Raw genomic sequence first — 23,207 nt, 5'->3', positions numbered from 1 at the left:
TCTGTCTGTGTAGCAGCTTTTCTGTTCCTCTGCGTGGTCCTGTGGGCTGAGTTCACTGTGTTCTTCTAATGATGTCTTGGCCATAAGCACAGGAAATTCAGCTGGTTTTTCCCGGCCTGCTCTATGAATTGTGTACCACATCCCGACCCTGTCCTGAGCCCCAACCTGGCCTCTTCCACCGAGGCAGTCTGCACACTAAGTGATGTTTGCGCAGCCTGGAGCATCATGCATTCACTCCATGCTGCCCTTCTGCACTGCCGTGGAACGACTCCAGGCTCTGAATGCCACAAATGTTTATTGTGATCAGCTCCACTTGGTTGTCAGGACTGAGTATTAAAATCCAAAAACAGAACATTCTGAAGGCAGCTTGGTCGCTCCTAATAAGGAAAGGTAACAGTCGCATGATTTAGCTTCCTGAAATGGCACTTGAAAATCTCTGATGGTCTTTACAGACCTCCACACAGCACTTTAGAATCCCCCAGGCACCCTGGGCTGACTTGCATCCCTTTACAGTCCAATCCCCAGTCTCCTCCCACCACCATGGCTCCGAAGCTCTGCTCAGGCTTGAGAGTTTTGCTTGCAGCTAGGATGTGGGTTGTTAAATATTCAGGTCTAGGGGTTAGGGTAGAAGCACAGGCTGAAGACTTGGTGTGGGGATTCCAGGCCAGAAATGTGTATCAGTTTGCTGTGGCACAGACAGGGTGGTTTACAGAGACATTTGTCGTCTCAGGGTTCTAGAGCCTAGAGAAGTCTGAGTTCAAGGTGCCAGCGTGCTTAGCTTCCCAAGGCCTCTCTCTCCTTGGCCTTCCCTGTTTCTACGTTTGACACTGTGCACACAGCCCTGAGGTCTCTGTGGGCTCTACAACCTTCTCTTGTAAGGTCAGACTGGGTTAGAGCCCATCCTAAAGGCTGTGTATTAACTTAATCACCTTTGTAAAAGGCCCTGTCTCCCAGCAGTCTCACTCAGAGGTTTGGGGAGTCAGGACTGCAACATGAGCCGGGGAAGACCCAGGGAATCTGCAGTCAGGGAAAGGGGACTCTGCTGCAAGAGCAGAGGGGGGTGCTTCTGCTGCCACAGCTACCGCGTCAGGGAGGTTAACGGGCCTCGGTCAGGAGACAACAACTCAAACCCCATTCTTTTTGGGTACACTTGCATCTCACCACCATTCTCACTTGTTACAATGACAAAGCAGTGAAACGTTTTGTACCAAGCTGCCCTTTCAGAGTAACGTCTGGGTTAGACTCTTTGTGGTGGTCAGAGCCCACAGAACTCCCCCTACCACAGAAAACCAACTGCAAGAGCTCAGTAGGCCATTGGTGCTCAGCCTCAGCTCTCGGGACCTGTGCCAGTGGCTGTGGAGACCCAAGAAGGACCACTGTGTCCCTCACTTGTAGACACCAGGGGGTGCCGTTGACCTAGTGCTGCTGGATTTTCATAATTTCAAAGAAAGGCAGAAACACACATCTTTATGGTGCATCATCTCTAGTTTAGAGCACTGGCTTGACTACTAGGAAGCCACTGTGAAACCCAGATGAAGCCCATGTCCAGAGTGTAGTCAGGGCACAAGGCACAGGGAGAGCAGAAGAGGTGGGGGCCATATGGACGCAGCCGGAGCAGGGCTGGCTCCTAGGCGTCAGCAGGAACTAACTTCTCAGCCTGTCCTGAACACCTCCGCAAGCACAGTTGGGTGCTGAGTCACCAGAGCAAAGGTTAATGAGTGACTTTCAGGGTAGAACGCCAGGCTGATTGTGAATGTCAGAAGTGGCAGGCTGCACCGTTGACACAGTTGGGGAAATTTGAACTCTGGACTAAGGAAGTCTTTTTAGTCTCACCGCACATGAAAATGATCTTACAGTGCTTTATTTTTATTTTTATGTTTTCTGTATTGGGGCTGGGGCTTATCTATTGGAGACACAAACCGAAGTATTTAGGAACAGAATAAAATATCTGCAGATGGCTTCAGAACACTCGGGGGAAAGTAAAAAGGGAAGAGATGGGGTGAGCAGAACGAGGTCAGCCAACAGCATTGCTGATTATTGATCATTGTGATAGACACACAGGATGGTCGTGCCACTGTGCTACCCTTTACTTTTGTGTGTCCAGCGGAGCATTTCTAACCTTAAAACCCAAAATTAAAGTCCAAAATGCTCTAAAGTCTGGAACATTTCTGAAGGCTGAGATGGTGCCAGCCACAAGCAGAAAATTCCACACCTGACCTCGCATGACTAAAAACATTGTGTGAATCATCACGGGTAATACGTGTAAGGTGTATTTCAAACATAAATGACTTTTATGGGTTGGCTTGCATCTCCTCCCCACACACAGCATTTTGTATATGCAAATATTCCAAAGTGAAAAAAACTCTAAAATCTGGAACGCTTCTGACACCTCACATTTTGGGGAAGGGGTATTTATTTTCAACGTTCTGTAATTAACACTAGTAATCCTAATAAACAGCTCAGGCTATGCTCAGGCAGAACAAGAGGCCGCTGTGGAGAGGAGGAGAAGCCAGAGGCCCTGGGGACTGCTTTCTCCTGGCTGTGGCTTTAGCTGAGCTGTGGCTGTGAACCGCTTTCCCGTGCCTGCTATTCTCTCTTTGAGCAGACAGGGAGTCCACACCTGCTCTAAGGCAGAGCTGGTCCAGAACCTGAGTCAAAAAGACAAGATAAAGGAAATGTCTCTCTCATCAACAAATGCTCCCTTTTTTGAATTTCCTAGCAGCAAACTCCCTTGGGCACCCCGAGTTCTGGGCAGAGCAGGACCCTGTGTGGGGTGCTTCCGGTTACCAGCTCCATGCTGCTACAGGATGACACGTGAGTTTACTGCATCCCAGGCAAGGTGCTAAATGTTTATATGCATCGTCTAAAGTGTTACTGTTTTGTCATTTGGCGCATTTATTTGGATTTTAAAGGCATTGCATTGAAAAGCATGTGCAGGGGCCTGGGATTTAGCTCAGTGGATAAGTCGTGCCTTACAAGCATGCGGTCATGAGTTCAATCCCCGGTACCAAAGAAAAAAGAAAAGAGTGTGCATTTTCTACAATCTGATTACTACCAAAAGGTGCCCCTTAAGTCTGTGGGGTGGAGGTGGCTCCTCACTCAGCCTCACCAGTGCTGGCCCTGCACATAGTTCCCAGTGCACATCCCAAAACCAGCCTCTTTCAGCACCTCGTGAGCATTGAGAGACAAGGCAGAATAAACACAGTCCCTTAACGGGAGAACAGCTGTGGCATTCACACACTGCTGTCACCAAGCCTCTATTCTCGTTGTCTTAATTGTGCTGGCTAGAAAGATGGGCACGCAGGCGTGGAGAGTCTCACTCTAGAAGCCCACAGCTTCTTTACTGACCTCATGGCGGAGACCCCGGCCCGTCCCTGTGCTCCAGTCCTCCAAGGCTTTCTCCTCCCTGTTCCCCGAATTCCCTCTCTTCTCCCTCTCCAGATGTCACGACCTCACGATCCACCTGGCAATTTTTCTGGGAGCAGCAGGAGGTGACATGGGGCACCAGAGTCACTGTGGCCAACATGTCAGCTTGTGGTCTCAGCTTGTCAGCAGCTGCCCTTGCAGGGCTCATGACAGGTCACAGTGGAGCCACCTCTGTGACCACTGACGGTCTCTGACCAGGCCGATGACCCCGTACCCCTCCTGTCTTTAAAGTCTTGGACAGCAGATTATTCATGGTACTTACTCCACAGTCATTTGGTTCTCATAGGTTTCGAGGGTGCCATTCAGCTCGTGGAAAAGTGAGTTTCCCTTTCTGCATGATTCAAGCCAGAAGCCACCCTGACAGTTCCAGAGATGGAGGCTAAGTTGACTCCAGGCTGATTAGTCCACAGCTGAAGACACAAACAGACTCGGGAGCACAGGAAAGGGGACCTCGGAACACACTGATGCCCCTGCCTGGAGACTGCGTCCTTGAATTGTTCATGAAGTCGTAACAGCGGTTCTTTGGGGGAAAACGGCTGTTTTCTGCAAATGGCTTCCAGCTGCTCCTTGGTGATCACATCAGGAACTACTGCCATGGTGTCCCCGCGGATTCGCCATCCTGCAGCCTCTGCACCACGGAAGTGGTGAGAAACCATATTACATCTTATGCATGAAGCTCCACTACCCTGCTTAGCACAGAGCTGGCACTCAAGCAACCTGACTGCATGGATACATTAGCGTTTGGGTGTCGCATGTATGGTCTGAGGTTCAGAGATTTTACACAAGATCTGCTTCCTTCTAATTTTCTAGGTACCTACCTGGGATGCCTGGGTCCCTCCACGATTGCTTGTGGTTTCTTTGTACCTATGAAAACATCATGCACACTCAGTGTAAAAGAAGGCTCTGGAGAGGGAGTGATAGACGGGGTCATTTTCCCTGCTTGCTGTCTGAACCTGGCGCTGTAGTCTGCAGGGCAGGAACCAGGCATGGTGCCCGGTGCCTCAGGCTTAGTACCCTGTGCAAGGCACACCGCAGGCGTCAGGAAGTGCACTTTGAAAAAGCAACCGAGAGAGGGCGCTCTTGTTCCGTCAGTGCTGAGCTCCGGGTCTGTACCAGGCAGGTGCTCTCTAAAATTTATTCAACGGAAGCCCAAGCAGAAGTGTTGGGAGGTGAGAAGCCCTGCACGCTGTGGGAACAACTGGGTCCAAGCTGGAAAAAGTTTTCAGATATCTTGCAATTAGATCCACTTCTGAGGCCTGAGCTTTCAAATGAATGTCTCTTGCCTTGCCTCAGCACCCACCAGGACCAGAACAGGGGCAGATGTTTATTCAGAGTGGTTGACACCGAGGGTTCCCGAGGCTGACACCAGGTTCTGGGAGAAAACTAAAGGGTTAGGAAATGTGGGCTGGAGCTTGTGAGTCTTATCCGCTTCTTCCACCTCTGCATCCGGTCAGGGAAGAAGACACAAGCCAGAACCAGGCATCCACTGCCAGCAAAGCCTTGGCCGGCAGAATCAAGTTTGGTTTGCATGACAGCCCGAGGGATAGGTATTCTTCTCACGTCACAGGCAGAAATTAACCACGGGGTGGTGCAGACAACTGGTCTGGGTCCATCGGGATGCAAGAGGCAGAGTGGGATCCATACACGCTCCGGAACTGGGACTGGGCCTCTCTTTCCTGCTGCCAGGCCCCAGCCCAAAACAACACCAGTGTTCCCAAGGGCCACCAGGAGCCAGGCAGGTCCTCAGCACTGGGGGACACAGAAGGACCTGGCACACCTGCCCTTGGCAGCCCAAGAAAGGGGCTTAAGACTACCAGTTAGTATCCAGCCTGGACTTGAACCCAGGAACAGACTCTGCAGCCCTCAGGCCCCACAGGTCTCTGTCCTCTTGGAATCTTGTCTGTCCAGTTTTCCCCTCCCATCTCCTCCTCCACCATGGCCTGAGCGGCTTTTCTAGGTCTCTGACCCTGTCACACCAGTGCCCTGCTGGGCCTCGGCAGCCCCTTCTGGGAGACTTGTTTGTCCCAAGACCGGATGCAGCCAGACACCTGGGAATCTCGGAAACACCCTGTGCAGATGCCTGCTTTGTTAATAGAATCCATCTCTATTTACCTTAGCTTTTCCATCACCAGGACACAGTACCCAACATCCATGGCGTAAAGGAGGAGAGACTCGATTTAGCGAGTTGGGAGGTGGCTGCTGCGCCTGAGCTGCCTGTGGTCCGGCGTGATGACAAGGCCCCTGTCCACATCTGTCCAGTGTTTGAGCCTAGCAGCCCTGCCCAGAGGCCCTGAGAGGGCTCCATCTCCACACTCCCACCCGTGGACACACAGTCTTCATATCCCAAGTGGGAATGGGAAGAGGAAGAGGCCATGGTCATTGCCATGGACACAGGACAAATGTGCTTGTACAGCCAGGGAAGGGGAAGGATGGGCCTTGGCACCTTGGGCTGCGGTGGCAGGGGCAGCAGCTCACCCTCGGGGCACAACTCCAGTGCGTGCTCTCTGGTTTATCTCGTGCAGTCAGAATCCGAGTGGTCTTAGCAGTTTCTAGCACAGGTTGTGTCCAGCAGAAGAACCTGGGAAATATCTGCTCTCCAGAGAGCACTGGGAAACTCCCCTGGGTACCCTTCAGCTGTTGGGGACCCCTTTGGTGCCTCCATGCTCCAGCTAGACTCGAGCAGCACAGCAAGTCCTCTGCCCAAGTAGAGGGACACGAGTAGCTTCAGGGCTTCCCTCCTGTCCTCCCTCCCTTCCCTTTTCTCCCACACTTCTGGGTGGCAGCTGTACGTCAGACCAAGTGGAAGGTGCTACAGATTCAAGGCCCAGAGTATAGCACCAGGGCCCAGACCTCCTGGAGCTGATGGGGAAGGGAGGAGGGACAGACAAGGATACAGGGAGAGGAGGATGGGGTGCAGAATAGAGGGGACACAGCAGCAGGAACCCCAACAAAGCAGGGTAGTCAGGGCCTTGAGCAGTACTGGGTGTGACAAACCAGAAGCAAGCAGGTCCCAAGATTGGGGTCCATGTGAGGACCCTGCAGCAGGGCAGGACCCTAAGAAACAAGAGTGTCAGGCAGGGAACAGAGGTGCTCACTCTGGGGTGGGCTGTGCCCCGCTGACGGTGCAACTTTCTGGAGGCCAAGGAGCTTCCCTGGGCATGGGGCTTTCAATGTAAGTCAGGAAAGTTCTGGACACGGGGGTGAGCTGGTCATCTTGGAGCTGCTCATCACAGAAACCCCACAGATGGGAGGGGCACTGGCCCAGGACGTGGGGAGGGCCACGCCAGCTGAGGCAAGTGTGTGCAGGGGGTGACTGTCCCAGCGTGGTTTATTATGGTAGAAGATGGTCTCACTGGGGGCACAGCACTGAGAGCCAGAGGGATTAGCTTGGCCTCCTCTGGCTTGCTTCACTTGGCTGCAGGGATGCAAACCGATCATGTAAACACTGGCTCAGGGCCCACAGTCCCTCCCCAGCTTCGCGCATCTGGAAGGGATGGGCGTGCAATCACTGTAATCCTCTCCGCATGACTCCCTTGGCCTCCTTCCCGCTGTCACATGGGCGCCGTCACCCCAGCCCTCCCCATCCTGGGGACCAGCAGGGGCCAGCAGGGAGACAGAGGCCAGGAATTCTGCACAGGCTGCCAGGGGCCAGTGACTGAGCTCTCTTGCCCCAGAAACCCATCCCCTGAACCTCCACAGTTGTTGGAGGGATCAGATGGGGGCATCGTGCTGAGCTTTCATTCAGCCTGGAACAGGGCTCCTGCTTTCCATTTTATAGGTGTGAAGACTGATGCTAGGAGACCACATGTGTATCTCTCTTTTGAGGTTAGGGCTGGGGGGGAGTCACAGTCAAGTTCTGGTGGGCCACTGGCCTAGTCACATGGTTCACAGGCATCTTCATGAGAACGAAGAGAGGATGCCCTTTAATCCAGGCAAAGGGAACCCAGCCTGGGCAGTAGGAGTACTGGGTATTAGCCACCCATGTCCCCTTGAATGCCCCTGCATAGCAATAATCATGCAGCCATAGAGGCTATGGAGGCCATACTCTACGGTCCCTCTCAACCCAGGGCTAAGAAGGGAGAGGAGCGTTGATGAAGCAGATGGATGTGGGGCTGCCTTCCTGTGCTGGGGCATTCAGAGAGACCCCCTGCTAAGCTCCCCACAGAGGTGGTCCCCATGTGACAGAGAGGAGGGTCAGGAGGAGGGGCTGTCCCACCAGTACCTGCTCTTCAGGAAGGACAGCTCCCACAGGGGCCTTTTACAGTGGGTGGCAAACTCAGGGCCAGACAGGAAACGATTGTTTTTTGCCAGGCACTCAGCCTCTGTGACCACTTCTCAACCTCCATGCAGTGTTTGAACATCCAGAGACAGTATGTGACTGCTTGTACATGGCTTTTTTCCAATAAAACTTTATTTACAACATCAAGCACAGATGTTTCCAATAAAACTTTATAACAACAAACAGTGGAGCTGGTCTTGGCCCCCATTTCTGAGGTCAGTTTGTCTTCTCTTGCCCCCTCCAGATCCCTAGTCCGGGAGACAGGTGTTCCTTGAAAATCCTTAAAGCAGGGCAGACCCTGCCTGACTCTTCAAGGCAGGGAAGAGCAAGCTCTACTGCAGGACTGGGCTGTGATGTTGACAGTGAGCTCCCAGAAAGGCAGTGACCGCTAGAGGCTGTGACTGTCTCCCGTGGGTGAGGTCAGCTGCTGACACGGTCGCACTGAATGCCTAAGATGTTCCTGTGTCTTGCTCTGGGGCAGTGTGATCGTAAACCCTGTCACTCCCATGCCACATGAGCCAACACAAGCTGGGGGTGGGAGGCCTTAGCAGAAGGTTGTAAGTCTGATACCTGCAGGCAAGTCAGTAATGCCACCACCACCCCAACACACACACATGACTTCCAAACGCATGCTCCTTAAACCCAGAGTGCAAACCTACTCCCTTCCCAGCAGAAGAATAAAGACAGAAGGACTCACTGCTAGAGAGCCAGCTGGCATGGCAGTCAATGGCCCTTAACTCCCACTGCCCGGGGTCAGCTGTCCAAGTGGTCACCTGGCACCTGAAAGGTATGAGCTGCAAACTTGTGAACTGTGGACAAAATACGTCTCATCCTCTTACCAGGACACACGCATCCCAAGGACCCAGAAAGAGAGCTACATCTGACGTGGCCTCTAGGGCCCTGTGTTGGTTCCTCTGGTGCCAGCTCGGCCGGGCACAGTTTGTTGGGTGAGATACTTGCTGGGAAGGTGTTTACAGACGGGACCCACACTTAGATCAGTAGACTGTTAGGACAGTTAGTCTCCCTAAGGTAGGTGGGCCTCCCCAGCAAGGTGGAGACAACAGAGATGGAGGTAGCCTTGGGCCGAGAGAGGGAGGGATCCTCAGGGGTGCTACAGGGAAGTCTCGCCTGAGTTTCCAACCTGCTATGAAGGGAATTTGGAAGGAAGATGGCCCGACTGTGTTAATGATCATCCAGCAGGCTTTTGTGCTAAGTAATAAGGCCAGTTTTATTTGTCCTTGTGGGAACAGGGTGAGATCATGGAAGATATCAGCCCCAGGTCAGAGGAGAGGCAGAGTCATATCAGGCCTTCTGCTCTGGGTACCACAACAGCGTGGCCCATGGCTGGGTTCCTGTTGTTTGCTGAAAGCAGCTTGTTTGCTGATGGAGTCTGGCCTGGGTCGGGTGTGACAGCAACATTGACTCAGAGAAAAATTTTTAGCCTGGCAGCCTCTAGCCACCCTGCGATTTGCCAGGTATGCCAGCTGCATGCACCAATTCCTTAAAGATCGATGTCTTCCTGTCTCTCTCTGTCACTCTGTCTCTCTCTGTCTCTCGCTGTCTCTCTCTCTCTCTCACACACACACACAGCCTCCTGTACACTTTAACCCATCTGTAGGCCACACCTCCTATACCCTACACAGTGCAGATGATATGTGAACAGCTGTTAGACCGCATTGTTTAGAGGATAATGACAGGGAAAGTCCCCATCTGTTTAGTACAGATTCAATTAGTTTTGGAGACATTTTCTATCTGGAGACTGAAAAACGCTAGGCCCAGGAGGGAGCAGTGTGGGGCTGAGAACCAGCCAGATAGGGCTGCCCACCTGGCCCTTGACTTTCCAGGCCCCGGGCGAGGGGAGGCACACTGCATAAGAACCTGTGTGTGTGTGTGTGTGTGTGTGTGTGTGTGTGTGTGTGACTGCATGTGTGTGTACGCATGCACACACGTGTGTGTGTTTGTCACGGGTCTTCCCCCATGTTCTTCCCACCCACAATGTCCCTTCTCTTCATCTCATGACAGCTGTCCTCCCCCTGCCCCTGCTATGGAATCTACGTGTGTGGGCACTTGTGGCAGTGAGCTCCATAAATGCAAACCCACCCAGGCCCAGGGGAGGGCACGAGGCTCTGGGCTGGAGGAGAATGACCGAGCTGGACGGTCGCATCCAGCGTCCCCAGAGCCTTCTGTCTTATAGGACAGGAAAGAGCCTTTGAAAGTGGGGCCCAGTGCAGAGCCTGACCTGTGAAGGCCCGGGACCTGGGGTGACGGTGGGGACATGTCACTGAGGACGGCAGCTGTTGCCAGGCCCAGCTCCTCTCCACGGCACAGCCAGGTGCCACCATGTGGATCCTTCCATTTTTTCAAGAAAAACCAGAAATTAGGAGTTTTGGCTGCTGCCTATTGGCAGCCAATCATAACATGTCTCACAATCTCATGCAGCATGGCAGGGCTCAGGGCCTCTAGGGGATGCTCTGTCGTCAGCCACATTCCTGGTTCAAGGCCACCACGAGTCTGGGAAAATTCACTGTATGGTGCTCATAGGACACGGGCATTTTTTTGTCTCTATGTCACATTTCAATTTAAAAAAAACTTCATTAAAACAAAACACAGCCCTGCCCAGAGCTGACGAGGTTGGAGGACAGAATTGGCAGGGGGTCCAGCAGCTGGCCCCAGTCTGAAGGCCTGGACGTTTATTTAGGACTTTGTTAACTTCCTCTCTGCGAGCTTTCCTGTGGTCCCATGTGGCAGCAGCTGGGCAAGGCTCTGGGCCTCGCCACAGTTCTTAAGTGGTCAGTGGCAGCCATGGGTCTGATAGCCGAGGGCCCAGTGATCCATACGGGTCTCTGCTGGCTCCTAATGCCACAGCGCCCCCTGCCGGGCCCAGCTTCCTGGGTTTTTCCACACTGGATCTGTTTTCCTGCAGCTCAGGACTGATAATTTATGGTACATACAGTCTGGGGGCAATTTAGGGGAATGCATGTAATGGCCCAGGGTTTCTTGGGCACAGTAGGAGTTTGCATGGGCTTTCAACATCACAACTGGAACATCAACAGTGGGACAGACATACTCTCTTCCAATCAAAGGAGAAAAAGCAGGAAGGGGGACAGGGAGTTGTGGTCTTTGACAAATGCCCCTCTGAAGGCAACTCCAGGTCTGCATGGCTCCATGCTCCCTCAATCTAGGTGTGGGGGAGCCGGACACAGCTTCAGGCAGCCAGCGAGGATTCATCAGCACTGATGCTGCCCACGGACTTACCTGGGATGCCACTGTCACCTGCCCACACTGCCCTGTCACGGGTCTCACTGCCTTTTCACTCTCCTATTCTCATATCCATCAACATGCCTACACTGTCCTCTCCCCCCAGACTCCTCGCCCTCGGCCTGCAGAGGGTCTCTGCTGGTTCCTAATGCCACAGCGCCCCCTGCTGGGCCCAGCTCCCTGGATTTCTCCACACTGGGTCTGTTTTCCTGAAGCACATGACTGCAAGTGGCTGTGAGAGACCCTCTGTGAGCAGCCTTCTAACAAGCAGCCCTCTGACATCGACTGTCACAGCAGTGTCCCAGGCTGAACATGCAGGCTGCGACTTCCTGCTCATGAGTGTCTTCCCGGGATGAACAGGTGACCACAGCATGCTAGGGCGCGCACCATCGGCTTTCAGAGGTCAAGGAGAAGGCAGGACGACATGCGGGCTGAGGCTGCCACTGTTCCCCTCACTATGGGTCTCAGGGACGTCCGCCCAGTCCCAGGCTCTGCTCTTGAGGTCCAGCTTGAGGACTGACTGTGTCAGTAGTGGGTGACATGGCTTGGGTCGTGGAGTCCACCAGAGCTGAGTTTGAGCCCATCCCATTGTTCACTGGCTGTCACTGAACCTCTCTGAGCCTCAGCTTCTCCGACTCTTGGGTGGGGATGACCATATCCAGGTCCCGGGCAGCTGTGGGATCACCTTAGAGGCGTTGCCTGAAGCACACAGAGGACAAGGGTTCCGTGAGAGTGATTTATGAAGGAAGCGCTTTTGGGGAGACCGAGGGCAGGGCTGGAAGGGGAAGGAGCAGAGCAGGGAGCAGCTCAGCGGGACCTGCCATGAGCCCCAGGGTTCCCCCCGCAGCAATGCCCCATTGAGGTAAAGGATGGGCTGGCAACCTGGGCACCAGCCTGTGGGGGTTGAGGTCACCTTAGGTTGAGCAGGGCTCTGTGGATCCTGCGTCCAGGCCAGCATGCATGGTGGCAAAAGCACAGTGCAGCTGGGGCAAGGCACCCCCAAAGGCCTACATCCCTTGCTGTGGTTCAGATGTGTTCCCCCAAAGTTCATATGGTAAAGGCTTGGTCAGCTGGGCATTTTGAGAGGTGAGGCCTGGCAGGAGGTCCCTGGGTCACTGAGGGTGCACCCCCAAGGGCACCCATGGAGGCCGAGGCCGGCCTTTTCTCTTTCTCCTTCCTGGCTGTAAGCTGTGTGCCCTGCCTGCGCTCCGGCCATAATGAGCTGCCCTGACCAGAGGCCAAAGCTGAGGGCTTCTCCAGTCTGGGCCTGGAATCTCTAGAACCTCCGGCAGAGTAAAGCTTTTCTCTGTATAAGGTAAATGCTCAGGTATTTCATTACAGTGATGTGAAGCTGACCAATGTATCCTTCCAAGCAATATGAGAGGAGCACAGCTGGGCTCACTACAGGATCAGATGAGAAAATACGTGGGAAATGTTTTTGTCACCTCAACTGCTACAACCAGGTGCCAGAGACTGAGGGGTGATAAACAGTAACAATTTATTTCCTACAGCTCTGGAGGCTGGACATCCAAGATCACGGAGCAGCATCTTCCAGGCTGTCTTCCTATATCCTCACATAGAAAAAGAGGGAGGAAGATCTCTGGGGCCCTTTGATGAGGGCACTAATCTCATTCCTGGAGGTTCCACCCTTGTAACCTACTCACCTCCCCGAGGCTCTGCCTCTGATGCCATCACACTGGGGGTTGAGATCCCAGTGTAGCATTTGGGGGACACATTTGGTCCATTGCATGAAATACCTTGTATAAACTGTAAAGTTCTGTGCATAAAATGGTTGTTTGGCACCTAAAAGTGACAGTACTTACACAGGCTATGCTGGGGCCGCCCATTCTCCTACCTCTGTCCCACTGGCATAGAACAAAACTAAGCAGAGCGTTTGTCTGTACAGTCTGATGTTTTAAGGAGCAGGGCCAGGCTGGTACAACGGCTGGACCCAGGTGTTGGGACTCAGTTGGCAGTACCTCAGGCTGGCAGGGCCAGCAGACAAGGATAAAGCAAGGCACACAGGGTCAAACTGGAGAAGCTGGACCTGTTGCCACACTCCAGGTGCAGGCTGCCAGTGGGCTGGTGAACCAGCGGGCACCAGCAAAACAGCCAGGTGGCAGCAGGGCAAGAGAGCCCAGGGTGCCCAGGGTGGGCGCTGGCATTGAACAGGATGGAGCCTGCAGCTTGAAACAGGCCACTTCCCGAGCAGGTTAAAGGTCAGAGCTCACTGAGGGAACATCAGTCAAGACTTCCCATCAGAAGAAGCAAAACCAAACTCAAACTGATTTAAATACACAGGGATCAATTTGTCCGCACAGAGACTCCTCAGGTAGGCCTTTAGATGTGGCTTGGTTTTCTTTTGGTCTCTGGATGCTGCTTCCTCTGTGGCTTCTTCATTCTTAGATGGCTCCTTTCTAAGTGGCAGCGTGGCACCACCACCAAAGGGTCCCATCTTCATGATTCTCAGTGCTGCAGAGTTTCCCACACAAACACCACTTGCTGGTGTTCCCCGCAACAGATCAGAGTAGACACCTGGCCTGTACCCACCAGGCTGTGTGGTCATCCCCGACCCAGGGCAGGGAGACTGGAACATCTCAGCTGACCAAGCTACAACCATGATTACACTGTATACATCACGGGACACTCAGGCCATTGAGGCTGGGCAGATCCCTCACAGACTGAGGGATACGGTCCTCTAAGAAGAAGAGGGGTTCTATCCTAAAAGGAGTAACGATGGGGCTCAGAAGTCTAAGACCCACCCACATGTGCCCCCAAACCAGCAGTGAATCCCAACTCACCAAACCTACAGAAGCCATTTGGAAGCAGGGCACAGAGAGGTGGAGAGTGCACTGGGCATGGCCAGGGGTAGCTTTCCCAGCCCATGTCACCACGTAGAGACCGTGGCTAGCAACTTGGTGCCTCCCGAGGGTTAATCTCAGGGGAAGTGGGTCCTGAAAGTCCAACCACCATCACGATATACCCTTCAATGGGACTTGGAGACACGCTGCCAGTGTCTTGGGGACAGGGACCAGGCTGAATTTCTGTCTGTGCAGCTCTGAGCAGAGGCCCAGTAAGTTTACAAGGAGTACGAATTCCCCAGGTGATCGAGGAAGAAGCACATACAGAATCCTCTCCTTCACCATATGCTTTGCAGTGGGACACATCATGCTTCCTCTCTGAACTGTCGCCCTACCTGAACCCCTGCCACCAAGCCGCCCTTTGATGACTCTCTCCAACTTGGCATGCCCAGCCCCCGGCCCCTGCTCACTGTGTTTCCCTGGCACGCTCCTCCGTGTGCTCTGTATCCTCAGCCTGTTAGGGGGTGCTCCTCTGTCCGCCCCCATTCTCCCTGCCACACCTCATGTTCCCTCGCCCCAGCCTGGGGGCGCCAGGTGTGGGTGTTATTATGCCTGCCTGGAGCACGGAGGGAGGCCTGGGAGTAGCGTTGCTGTGGAAGTTAATGGCCTTCCGCTGATTGCAGAACTGACCCCAGCAGCCTGGCCACTGCGTGCTGCAGACCAAGTAGAGGCCCAGTGGAGAAGTCCCAGGAATGCAGGTGTTGGAGTGGGCAGTGGGCAGCCATGAAAACAGGGGAGCCTGGCCAGAATTGCGAGGGAACCCCGTCCCGCCCCTCTTCTCCCTCCTCCCTCCTCCCTCCTCCCTCCTCCCTCCCTGGAGGAGCAGGCAGCTCTGGCTGCTGATGGAGTCGCCAAGGGAGACTGTGTTTTCCTCCCAGCCGTTCCGTTTCTGTACTTGCTCACCAATGAGGAAGTCCAACACTGTGCCGCCCTGGCCCGGGCACTGTGGGGCCTCTGCCTTGCACGGGTGCCTTGCGTATTCCCCAGAGAGGGGCCACCCAACTAGCTCACAGTGTAAGCGAAGATCAGGATGGCGGGACACGGGTGCTCATGGCTGTGTCTACAAACAAAATCTGCAGAGTCAAAAATTTCCTGAGAGTGCTAATGAGGCGGTGGGTGGGAAGGAGAAGACATTTTTTGGTGTGGGCTGCACAGTCCATAGCCTCTAAAGAGACAAATTTAGTGGAGTGGGGCCGCAGATGCCTCCTCTTCTTGAGAGCTCTTGTCTGGTCTTTTCCATAATTACGAAACCCTACGCCTCCGTCTGGAGTGCAGGCACCAGCAGTGTGCTCGCCTGGGCGTGTGACAGGGAGGGGCACCATCCAGTGGGGGCTAGGCTGGGGTCCCCTTAAGCAGCATGGAAGTCACTCCTGTGCCCTCTGCCCCAGCCCTGCCTTGAGGACAGCTGGCGGTGGCCCATTGCCCACCAAGGCATTCAAGGCCCCGTCTGCTCGGCTTTGTCCCTTAACCACCATGTCCTCCAGGCTCAGGCCTGGCCACCCAGTCTCCAGCCTGCGTTACTCTGCTATCACCCATTTCTGCATATTTTGTGTGAAGTCTGCAGTCTCCCTGCTGCCGGGAGCACAGGGAGCAGGATCTCTGCCTTATCCAGCTGCCTCTCGGTCACCTCCCCACCGGGAGCAGAGGTCAGCTGGGAGGACCAGGCCGTGGCCTCTCTTCGTTCGGCTGCAGGATCCAAGAGCAGAGAGGAAGACGCCAGCCCGCGGGAGACCAGAGCCCAGGTCTTCAGACCTGCTCACCAGTCACCTGGCCTTGACCAGACACTTCTGCGTGCCTCAGTTTCTTCATTCATCAAGTGTGGATAATAACAGTAGCCACGCAGTAATAACTGCTGTGCACACACAGGCTCCAAATGGCACCAAACGTCCAGTGAGTCCCTGTTTGCTGTGATTAGTGGCTGAAGGGGCAGAACTACAGTTGCGAACTTGTCCTTTCCCTGCTGGGCTGGGATCATTCATCTGTTCTCTGATTACCTGCTGGAGGGCTGCTATGAATCAGGCACTGTATCAAGGTGCTGGGGGCGGGGAAAGAGGCAGCTTCCTGCAGGGGTCACCATGGAGTGGCCTTGCGAGGGGAATGGACAAAGAGGGGGCCCTATCCTGCCTCGAAGGAGCAGGATGGCCAGCACAGAGGTCACCTGGAGCAGAGGAAGGGACAGCACCTTTATATTGGGAAAAGTGTGATACAGATAGAGAGGAGTGAAAGCTTTGCTTTGTTCTTTTTTTTTAATCATCATAATAGAAAATGACAACCACAGCAACAGTGTTAACAGAGAGAGATTTCACTGCTACATTTTTACACCCTGGCGGTTACAGATTCTCAGTCTAAAGAGCACACAGAAGCCCACATTGAGAGCGAGCCTTTTCACTGTAGTAAAAGAAAGCGGGTCAAGTGGTCAGACCAGGTGCTGTGGTGGCAAAGGCTACAAGAATAGTTAAAATACTTTTATATCAAGGAAACCGTGTACTTTCCCAAGTTGGTTCTGAAAACATTAGTAAGACATGGAAACAATTCGATTCTCTCAGCACGGAGAGGTGGTGTATGCAGTTGGCAAGTTACAAGAATAAGGATTCTGTAAAAGTTGACATAATAGAAAGGAGACTTGGTACGCTTCCAGCCCGAGACTAGGGTGGGGCAGGCGGGGAAGGGTGAGGGACAAAGATGCAGATTCGTCCAGCGCCTGTTGTCCTCTCCTGAGCCTGTGCGCCAGGCTCCCCTACAACAGTGCTCCTCGAGGTGCTCCTGGGGACCAGTCCCTGCAGGTCCCCCAGAGACACCTCGCTACGGGGCAAGTCCAGCCTCAGCATCCTGTCCACTTTGTGGAGGTTTCTCCGTTCTGGCTGGGGTCCTCTGGAAAGCCCCAGTGCATGGACTCAGAGTCACGTGCATTTCCAAAGTCCAATCCAACTCATGAGGAATTCCAGATCCTAGCTCCTCACTGCAGTTATGTGACCCTAGGCCAGCAACCACGGTCCCTGCTGCTGCCCAGAAGGGTTCTGATTTACTCAGTGACTCATAGATGGGGAGGAGTGAAGCTTCGGGGAAACCCAGCATTTTGAAATCAGAGACCACACCATTTAGCATCAGGTTTCCTGACTTTGGCACGACCAGCCTTTTGGGGTTGGACCATTCTCTGCTATGGAGACTGACCTATGTGTTGTAGGATGCTAAGCAGCAACCCTGGCCTCCAACCACCAGATGTCACTACAGCCCCTCCACGTTGTGGCAGTCAAAATGCTCTCCAGACAACAACAAATGTCTCCTGACAGACAAGTGCTGGCAGCTGAATACTGCAGGCTGGTTGAAATCAGAGCCCTTGTAGTTAGAAGCCCTGGGCTCCTGCTCCTGATGCTCTGCTCCCCAGCTCAGGGGAGCGCGACCAGGCTCAGTTTCCTCAAGGTCAGTGGTTGAAGTCCCGCCTGCCAGCTTCCAGAAAGTGTCAGCCCCACAAAGACTGCCATTTCCAGAATGCTCTGAACTCAAAATGCCAATTCTCTGGCTCACTAAGATAGTGGCAGACAGGGTGCTGGGGGGGGGGGGGACAGGCACAGGGGACCCAGAGACTACTTGGCCACACGGAGTGGCCTCATTACCCCACTGCTGGAGCGCACCATCCCCTGCACACATGTGCATTTGTCAGGATTTATTCCCATGGCAAAACAGGTCTCAAACCTCGTCTTGGGCAGCAGGAGTCACCCTGGAGAAGGACGACATGCCTCACCCGTGCTGGGATGCAGAGGTCTGGGCAGGCTCCAGACCACCAGCATGGTATCAGGATGAAATCAGGGGCCAACAGGATCTGCTCTGAGCACCTGAGCCCGAGTCCTCTGCTGTTTTTACTTTCTGTCTTGAAAAAACATTTCTGGGACTCTGAACAAAGCTCACAGACTTGTGTTCCCAGGAGCTGCAGGCTCAGTGTCCTCCGGGCTGTCCTCTGGCACTTCTGATGGTGGCTTTCCTTGCCCCAGGGCCATCCTGCCCCTCCCTCAGTTGCTACGGTCCTTGGTGTGAATTTATCCCCTTCCTCCAAAGACAGGAAGTGCTGCTTAAACTCTAACCCCAGAATAGTCGGAGCTGTTGTAATTCTGCTTCTCAGGGTTTCTAAGAGAGCCCCCACCCTACTTGGACAGCCTGGGCTCCCTGTCTCTGGCTTCACAGTGCACAGTCCACCTGCCTGTCCTCAACCTCTCCCTGGGGAACACCTTGGGATGGGAGAGGTTGGCACAGGTGAATGGGGAAGATTCAGCCTCCTGCTGGTCTCCTGGGCCCCTGAGCATAGACACCTAGGGCTCTCCATCGTGCAATGCAGCCCACCCCCGGGACTTGCTTGGGGACGACCAATGGCCATCTGCAGGATGCAGCCAAGGGAGCCTAGTGACAGCCAGCAGAGGAACACGGTCTCATCTCAAGGCTGGCTTGCCATGGCTTTTCTGGGTGGCCTCAGTTTCTCTTTCTAAACGTTAAAGGTTCCAGTCAGGTGCTCCCTAAACCCACACTGCTGTGAGGATTGAGCCTCAGTACTGGGCCTGCTCCTCCCACACTTACACTTGGTGTGGGCTCTCCAAGACCAAACCTGGGCTCTGGCCTGTGAAACCCCATCCCAGGGGACTCATCTCGGAGGCTGTGGGCAGAGGGAGCTGCAGGGCAGTGCCCACCAACTTGTGGCTCGGTCCTGGCTCCATTCTTGTGGTGTCTCAGGCAGAGGGTCTGGGCTTAGTTTCCTTGACAGAAAAATGGGAGAATTAATGTGCCCCCCCTGCACCCACACATCTGCCCCAGGGCAAGGGGAGATTCAGGAAACACATAAGATTTGCTCAACAAGATATGCAAAACAGCCCATGGGGAACAGTAGTTACTGAGGGCCCTGCTCATCCTGAGAGGAGCCCTGCCCCTGCAGAAGGAGGGGACTCTTTGCCTGGAAGGCATCAGGTGGCCACGCTGATGATATGTACATGTGACCCAGTCTCTTTGGCCCTGGGGACACATCCTGACAAATGCTGAGGTGGTTTGGCAACTGTCCCAGCCCACCACTGAACACAGGGCTGGAAGCTTGGTGCTAGCCTGTGCTCCTTGCCCTGGGACTTCCTCTCTGGGTCTTGGGACTTCTGTGTGGAGATCTGAGCCTCTCTCTGGAGGGTGTGTGTGTGTGTGTGTGTGTGTGTGTGTGTGTGTGTGTCTGGGGTCTCATTTCTTTTCAGCCTTCTAGCAAATGGACACCTTTCTCCAAGAACCGGCTCCTGGAGAGGTAAAATCCATTCCTTCCTTCCTTCCTTCCTTCCATCCATCCTTCTTTCCTACTGTCCCTCAAATCCAAGGGGTTCACCCCACGCACAGAAAAGGCAAAACAGGGCCCTGGCTGGGGCCTGAAGAGGATGCATGTTCCCTGCTCCAGAGAGCCTGGGGCTCAGGGAAGGGCCTGTGCTGTGTGGGTCCCAGGGCTCTGACCGGAAGTCCTGCCTGTGAAGCCCCTCTTCCATGCGTGCAGTTTGCAGGTCTCTGCAGTCTCCACCAGGGTCCCTTCTGCACATGTCCCAAAAAACCAGCCACTTGGAACTTCACCACAGCCCGAGAGAGGCCTGTGTGGCCAGTCTTACATGGTGGCACAACCTAGGCAGAAGGGAAGCAGCAGGGGGCCCAGCATGCCCAGTTCTGAGAACCTCAGGAGCTCGTGGGAGCCAGAGCTGGCCCAGCCCAGCCCATGAAGTGGCCCCTCAGGAAACAGCATCTGGAAATTAGGCCCCAGTGGAGCCAAATGGCCACAAAAGGCAGGACAGTGTCAGAGGCTTCAGAGCCTGGGTTCCAGTCCCAGCTGCCTGCTTTCTGCTGGGCGGCTTTAGGAAATTGACTTCCCCTTCTGAGCCTGGTGGCAGTACCGGGACAACAATGGGATGGAGGATGAGTCTGTGAATCTAGCCCAGTGCCTGAAGGTGACACTGAGGCTCAGTCAGGTCTCTGTTTCTCTCTTGCCCTAGAGCCACGACAAAGCCCAGCGGGGGTGGCAGGAGGGTACAGAGATCTATGATGGTGGAAAAAAAAGCAGACCAGGAAAGCACAGGAGGGAGAGATAGACTGAACTCTGCCACCTACTGCTTGGCGGGGCTGCAGGCTCCCTTGGGGCGAGCGCCCAGAGGGCACTGTGCTGGAGTGACCCCGATGAGAACAGGCCTCCCCCAGCCCCCTGGCTTCCCTCGGGCTGAGCCCTAAGAAAGTCTAAGCTCAGGGGAGTCCCAGTGGGATGTGCAGGGCTCTACAAAGGCATCCAGCACAGACAGCCTCAAGCCAGGGAAATGCCCAGGCCAGGCCAGCCTCCCCCAGCACGATTTCCTTCTCTCTGGCCGCCCAGGTGGACTGGCTGTGCACACACAGCCTGGGCTGTGGCCCGTGCATTTGCAGATGGGTGTGTGGCTGAAGACAGGTTTGAGCAATGAGAGTTGGCAGCCGTCCATGGCACTGTCTAGAAGCCAGGCAGGTAATCTTATTAGCTTGAGACTTCTACAGCCCAGTGTCTGCCTCTGGATATGAGAGGCACCCTTTGCTGTCACTGAGAGCACTCATGTTCCCTGAGACCACAGGGACCCAGGCCAAGATTCTCCTGGAGAAGAAAACCAGCCTGTTCTAACCCCACAAGTGCCGCCCTGCTCCAGTCTGAGTGCAGAGCTTCCCTGTTTGCCGGGACCCCCAGCCACCACTTTTTAAGAATTTAAGGAAACTGGGGGGGGGGGCCAGAAGCGCCTTCAGAGCTGCAGGAGAGGGCACACCTGTCAGAACCATGTTAGAAACCCAGGCGCTGAGTGCTCTGCCCGTCTTGTTACCTGGAGAGCCCCTGGACATGCATGCTGCTGCTGCACAGATGCCAAGGTGGGGACCCAACAACGACAGCTGAGCCAGGGTGTTTTCATGCACCAGCCCTGGGACCACAGGCAAATCCCATCCCATCCATGCAATAGTTGGGTGTGAAGACTCCGGCAATTCCTCAGAGAAGAAAGGGCAGCTGAAGACTCGGAGCCTAGCAGGTCTCACTTTCAAAGGTATCTTCTCCCCTCTTTAAAAAGATCAGCACGTCCATCCACAGGTAGAAAGCCACTAACACTCACCCATAAACCTCACTGCTGGTAACCCCACCCCTGTTTCCTGATGTGCTTGGGTCCCATAGGGAGCCAGGTGACAAAGTGTCATTTCTAAGTCATACTAGGAACTGTCTGCAGCCCTAGAAGGTCACAATTAATATCTGGAAGGGTTGGACATGAAACCAATGTTGAGTGGGGGACCCCAAAGTTCCCAGGCCTGCTCCTGCCCTTCCCCGCACACCACTTGAAAGAGTTTGCCTAGAACCGAGACACACAAGTGATTTTTACTGCTAGCAAACGATCACCAAACTACATCTACATTTTAACCCCACCAGGCTGCTCCTCCTGGTCTCATGTTCTGGGGCCAACATTTCAAGGCCTTTCTAGCCAGTTCTCTGGAGGCCTTGTCCTGCCATGCCGCTCAGAGCTGAGCGTTCAGGCTTTCACGTTTCCAGAGTCCCATCAACCGTGGCATGGAATATTTGACATCAGGACTGGCAGGGAAATTCCAGATGCATGGCTACTGCCATGGACAGGCGACCCAAGTGGTCAGAACTCTTGGTTCTAGAACCCAGGTGCAGCCAAAGGCCAACAGCAAGACAGGGCCCTGAGGGAGGCCTCTGCCCAGCACAGAGAGGCCGTCCTGGAAGAGATGGGGACCTTGTCCCCTCAGAAGGTGAAGGCATAGACCACCCCAACCACCACGATGTTCCCCAGTGTCGCTATGATGGCAATCCACAGCAAGACAGCGTCATTGGAGGACCGAGGAGGCTCCTCGGGCAGGCCCTGACCGTTGGAGGCCGCGTGGACGTTGGCGGAGGAGTTAAACAGGGAGTACTCAGTGCTGAAGTCCTCATTGGGCGAGTCCATGAATGCTCCTCCCATCATGGGCAGCTGCAAGGGAGGACAGAGAGAATTACCTAGGGCCACAGTAGAAAGCAGAGCCCCAGGGGGACTGGCCTGGCCAGTGTATCCACACAAAACTGAAGCAGGCCAGCTATGCAAGGCTTTGCTTTTGTTTCTGTGTAAGTGGTAGGTGAGTATTTCAACACACTCCACACACGAAAGTTTAAGGAACTGATCCACAGCTGGCTGGTAATTGGGACCACAGCCCACACTCGCTCACCAGGCCCCTCCAGGACAGTGTGGGCTGTAAATGCCTTTCTTCTTCTCTTTATAATTTAAAAAACAATAAACGATGGGCATAGAACCGTAAACAAGTGTAAAAGACAATTAAGAAAAAAATGAAGATCATAATCCCCATATGATCGCTATTACTATTTTGATATCTTTTCTTGTCTATCTGGTGTCTGTTTCAGGGAAGGAGCGGGGTGGGGCTCCTTTACACGTGTAGCTTTACATCCCCATCTATAAAAGTCCACCAATCCCATTTAGTTGTGCAATATCTTCATAAATACAACGTTCTATTACAAGTATGAATGCTTCAACTTTTCCCCTAGAGCTGGAGTCAGGAAATGTGAAAAGCATACGGGCTCATCTAAATGATACAGGTAAATCCTTGCACACCTCTTTTATTGATGAGTGCAGACTCCTACATACACAATCTGACTCAGCAGATGTGACCTTTGAGTGCAGGAACAGTCTCCCCCAAAGAGAATGATTCTAACTCCCCAGCTGCACATCCAGCCCATCACAACCCACGTCCGTCTCCAGGGTCGCTCCTATCATTTTTTTTAAAAAGGCCACCCTGCTGCCCAGTCTGCAGGGTGGTAGTGAGGGGTTACTCAAAGGGCACTGCGGGCATGGTCATAAAAAGGGCCCACCATGCTCCAGCCCAAGAGCCAGAGTCAGACACCTCAGACCCTGTGAGACCCTCCCCAGACATAAAGGGTGGTTATGCCTTCATCTCCAGGGTTCATCCCGGTGTCTGTTTGCTCTGTGATAAATGCCTCTCTGGAATAGGACCTGAGTGAAGAAACAGGGAACAGTTACACCTTCCCTGGTGTAACTGACCACTGCTATGTCAGGGACTGAGCTGGAGATATGACGGTACTCTCATTTAATCACTGCACTATCCTGGTGGAGGGGACTGCTGTTACCCCCATTTTACAGATGGATATGCAGAGGCCAAGGTCACAGGGTTAACCTGGGTTGGAGTCTGCTGGAAGTCAAACGCTTCTGCCTGGGTGCTTCCAGCTCTGCCTGTGTCCACCACCCGAGTCAGACTGCACCTGAGTTGCCAGGGTACTGAGTGGCCACGCTAAACTGGCTCCGAGCCTGACTCTCGCGAGTCCTGGGGTCCCTCTGGAAAGAACGCACTGCTTCTGCTAAGAG

The 23,207-nt window shown here is 54.0% G+C and overlaps 1 protein-coding gene and 1 long non-coding RNA gene across 2 annotated transcripts in view; one reads left to right on the top strand and one right to left on the bottom strand.

Annotated features, from left to right (window-relative positions):
* LOC106025912 (uncharacterized) overlaps positions 1-7,906 on the top strand; it is a 30,071-nt gene extending 22,165 nt beyond the window's left edge. Inside the window, exon 3 of the long non-coding RNA XR_002789453.2 lies at positions 3,713-7,906. This is a non-coding gene — a long non-coding RNA (uncharacterized LOC106025912). The remainder of the gene's footprint in view (positions 1-3,712) is intronic.
* An 8,145-nt stretch (positions 7,907-16,051) lies between these two features.
* CUNH14orf132 (chromosome unknown C14orf132 homolog) overlaps positions 16,052-23,207 on the bottom strand; it is a 45,438-nt gene continuing 38,282 nt past the window's right edge. Inside the window, exon 4 of the mRNA XM_023561888.2 lies at positions 16,052-21,806. Coding sequence (XP_023417656.2) covers positions 21,582-21,806 — 225 coding nt within the window. The 3' untranslated portion in view covers positions 16,052-21,581. The remainder of the gene's footprint in view (positions 21,807-23,207) is intronic.

The sequence above is a fragment of the Cavia porcellus genome, unplaced genomic scaffold (assembly GCF_034190915.1).
Source record: "Cavia porcellus strain 051 isolate PalLab524CR breed Dunkin Hartley unplaced genomic scaffold, mCavPor4.1 scaffold_31, whole genome shotgun sequence".
NCBI classification, from domain to species: Eukaryota; Metazoa; Chordata; class Mammalia; order Rodentia; family Caviidae; genus Cavia; species Cavia porcellus.
The sequence above is the reverse complement of the archived record's forward strand: the minus strand, read 5'-3'. Positions and strand labels throughout refer to the sequence as shown.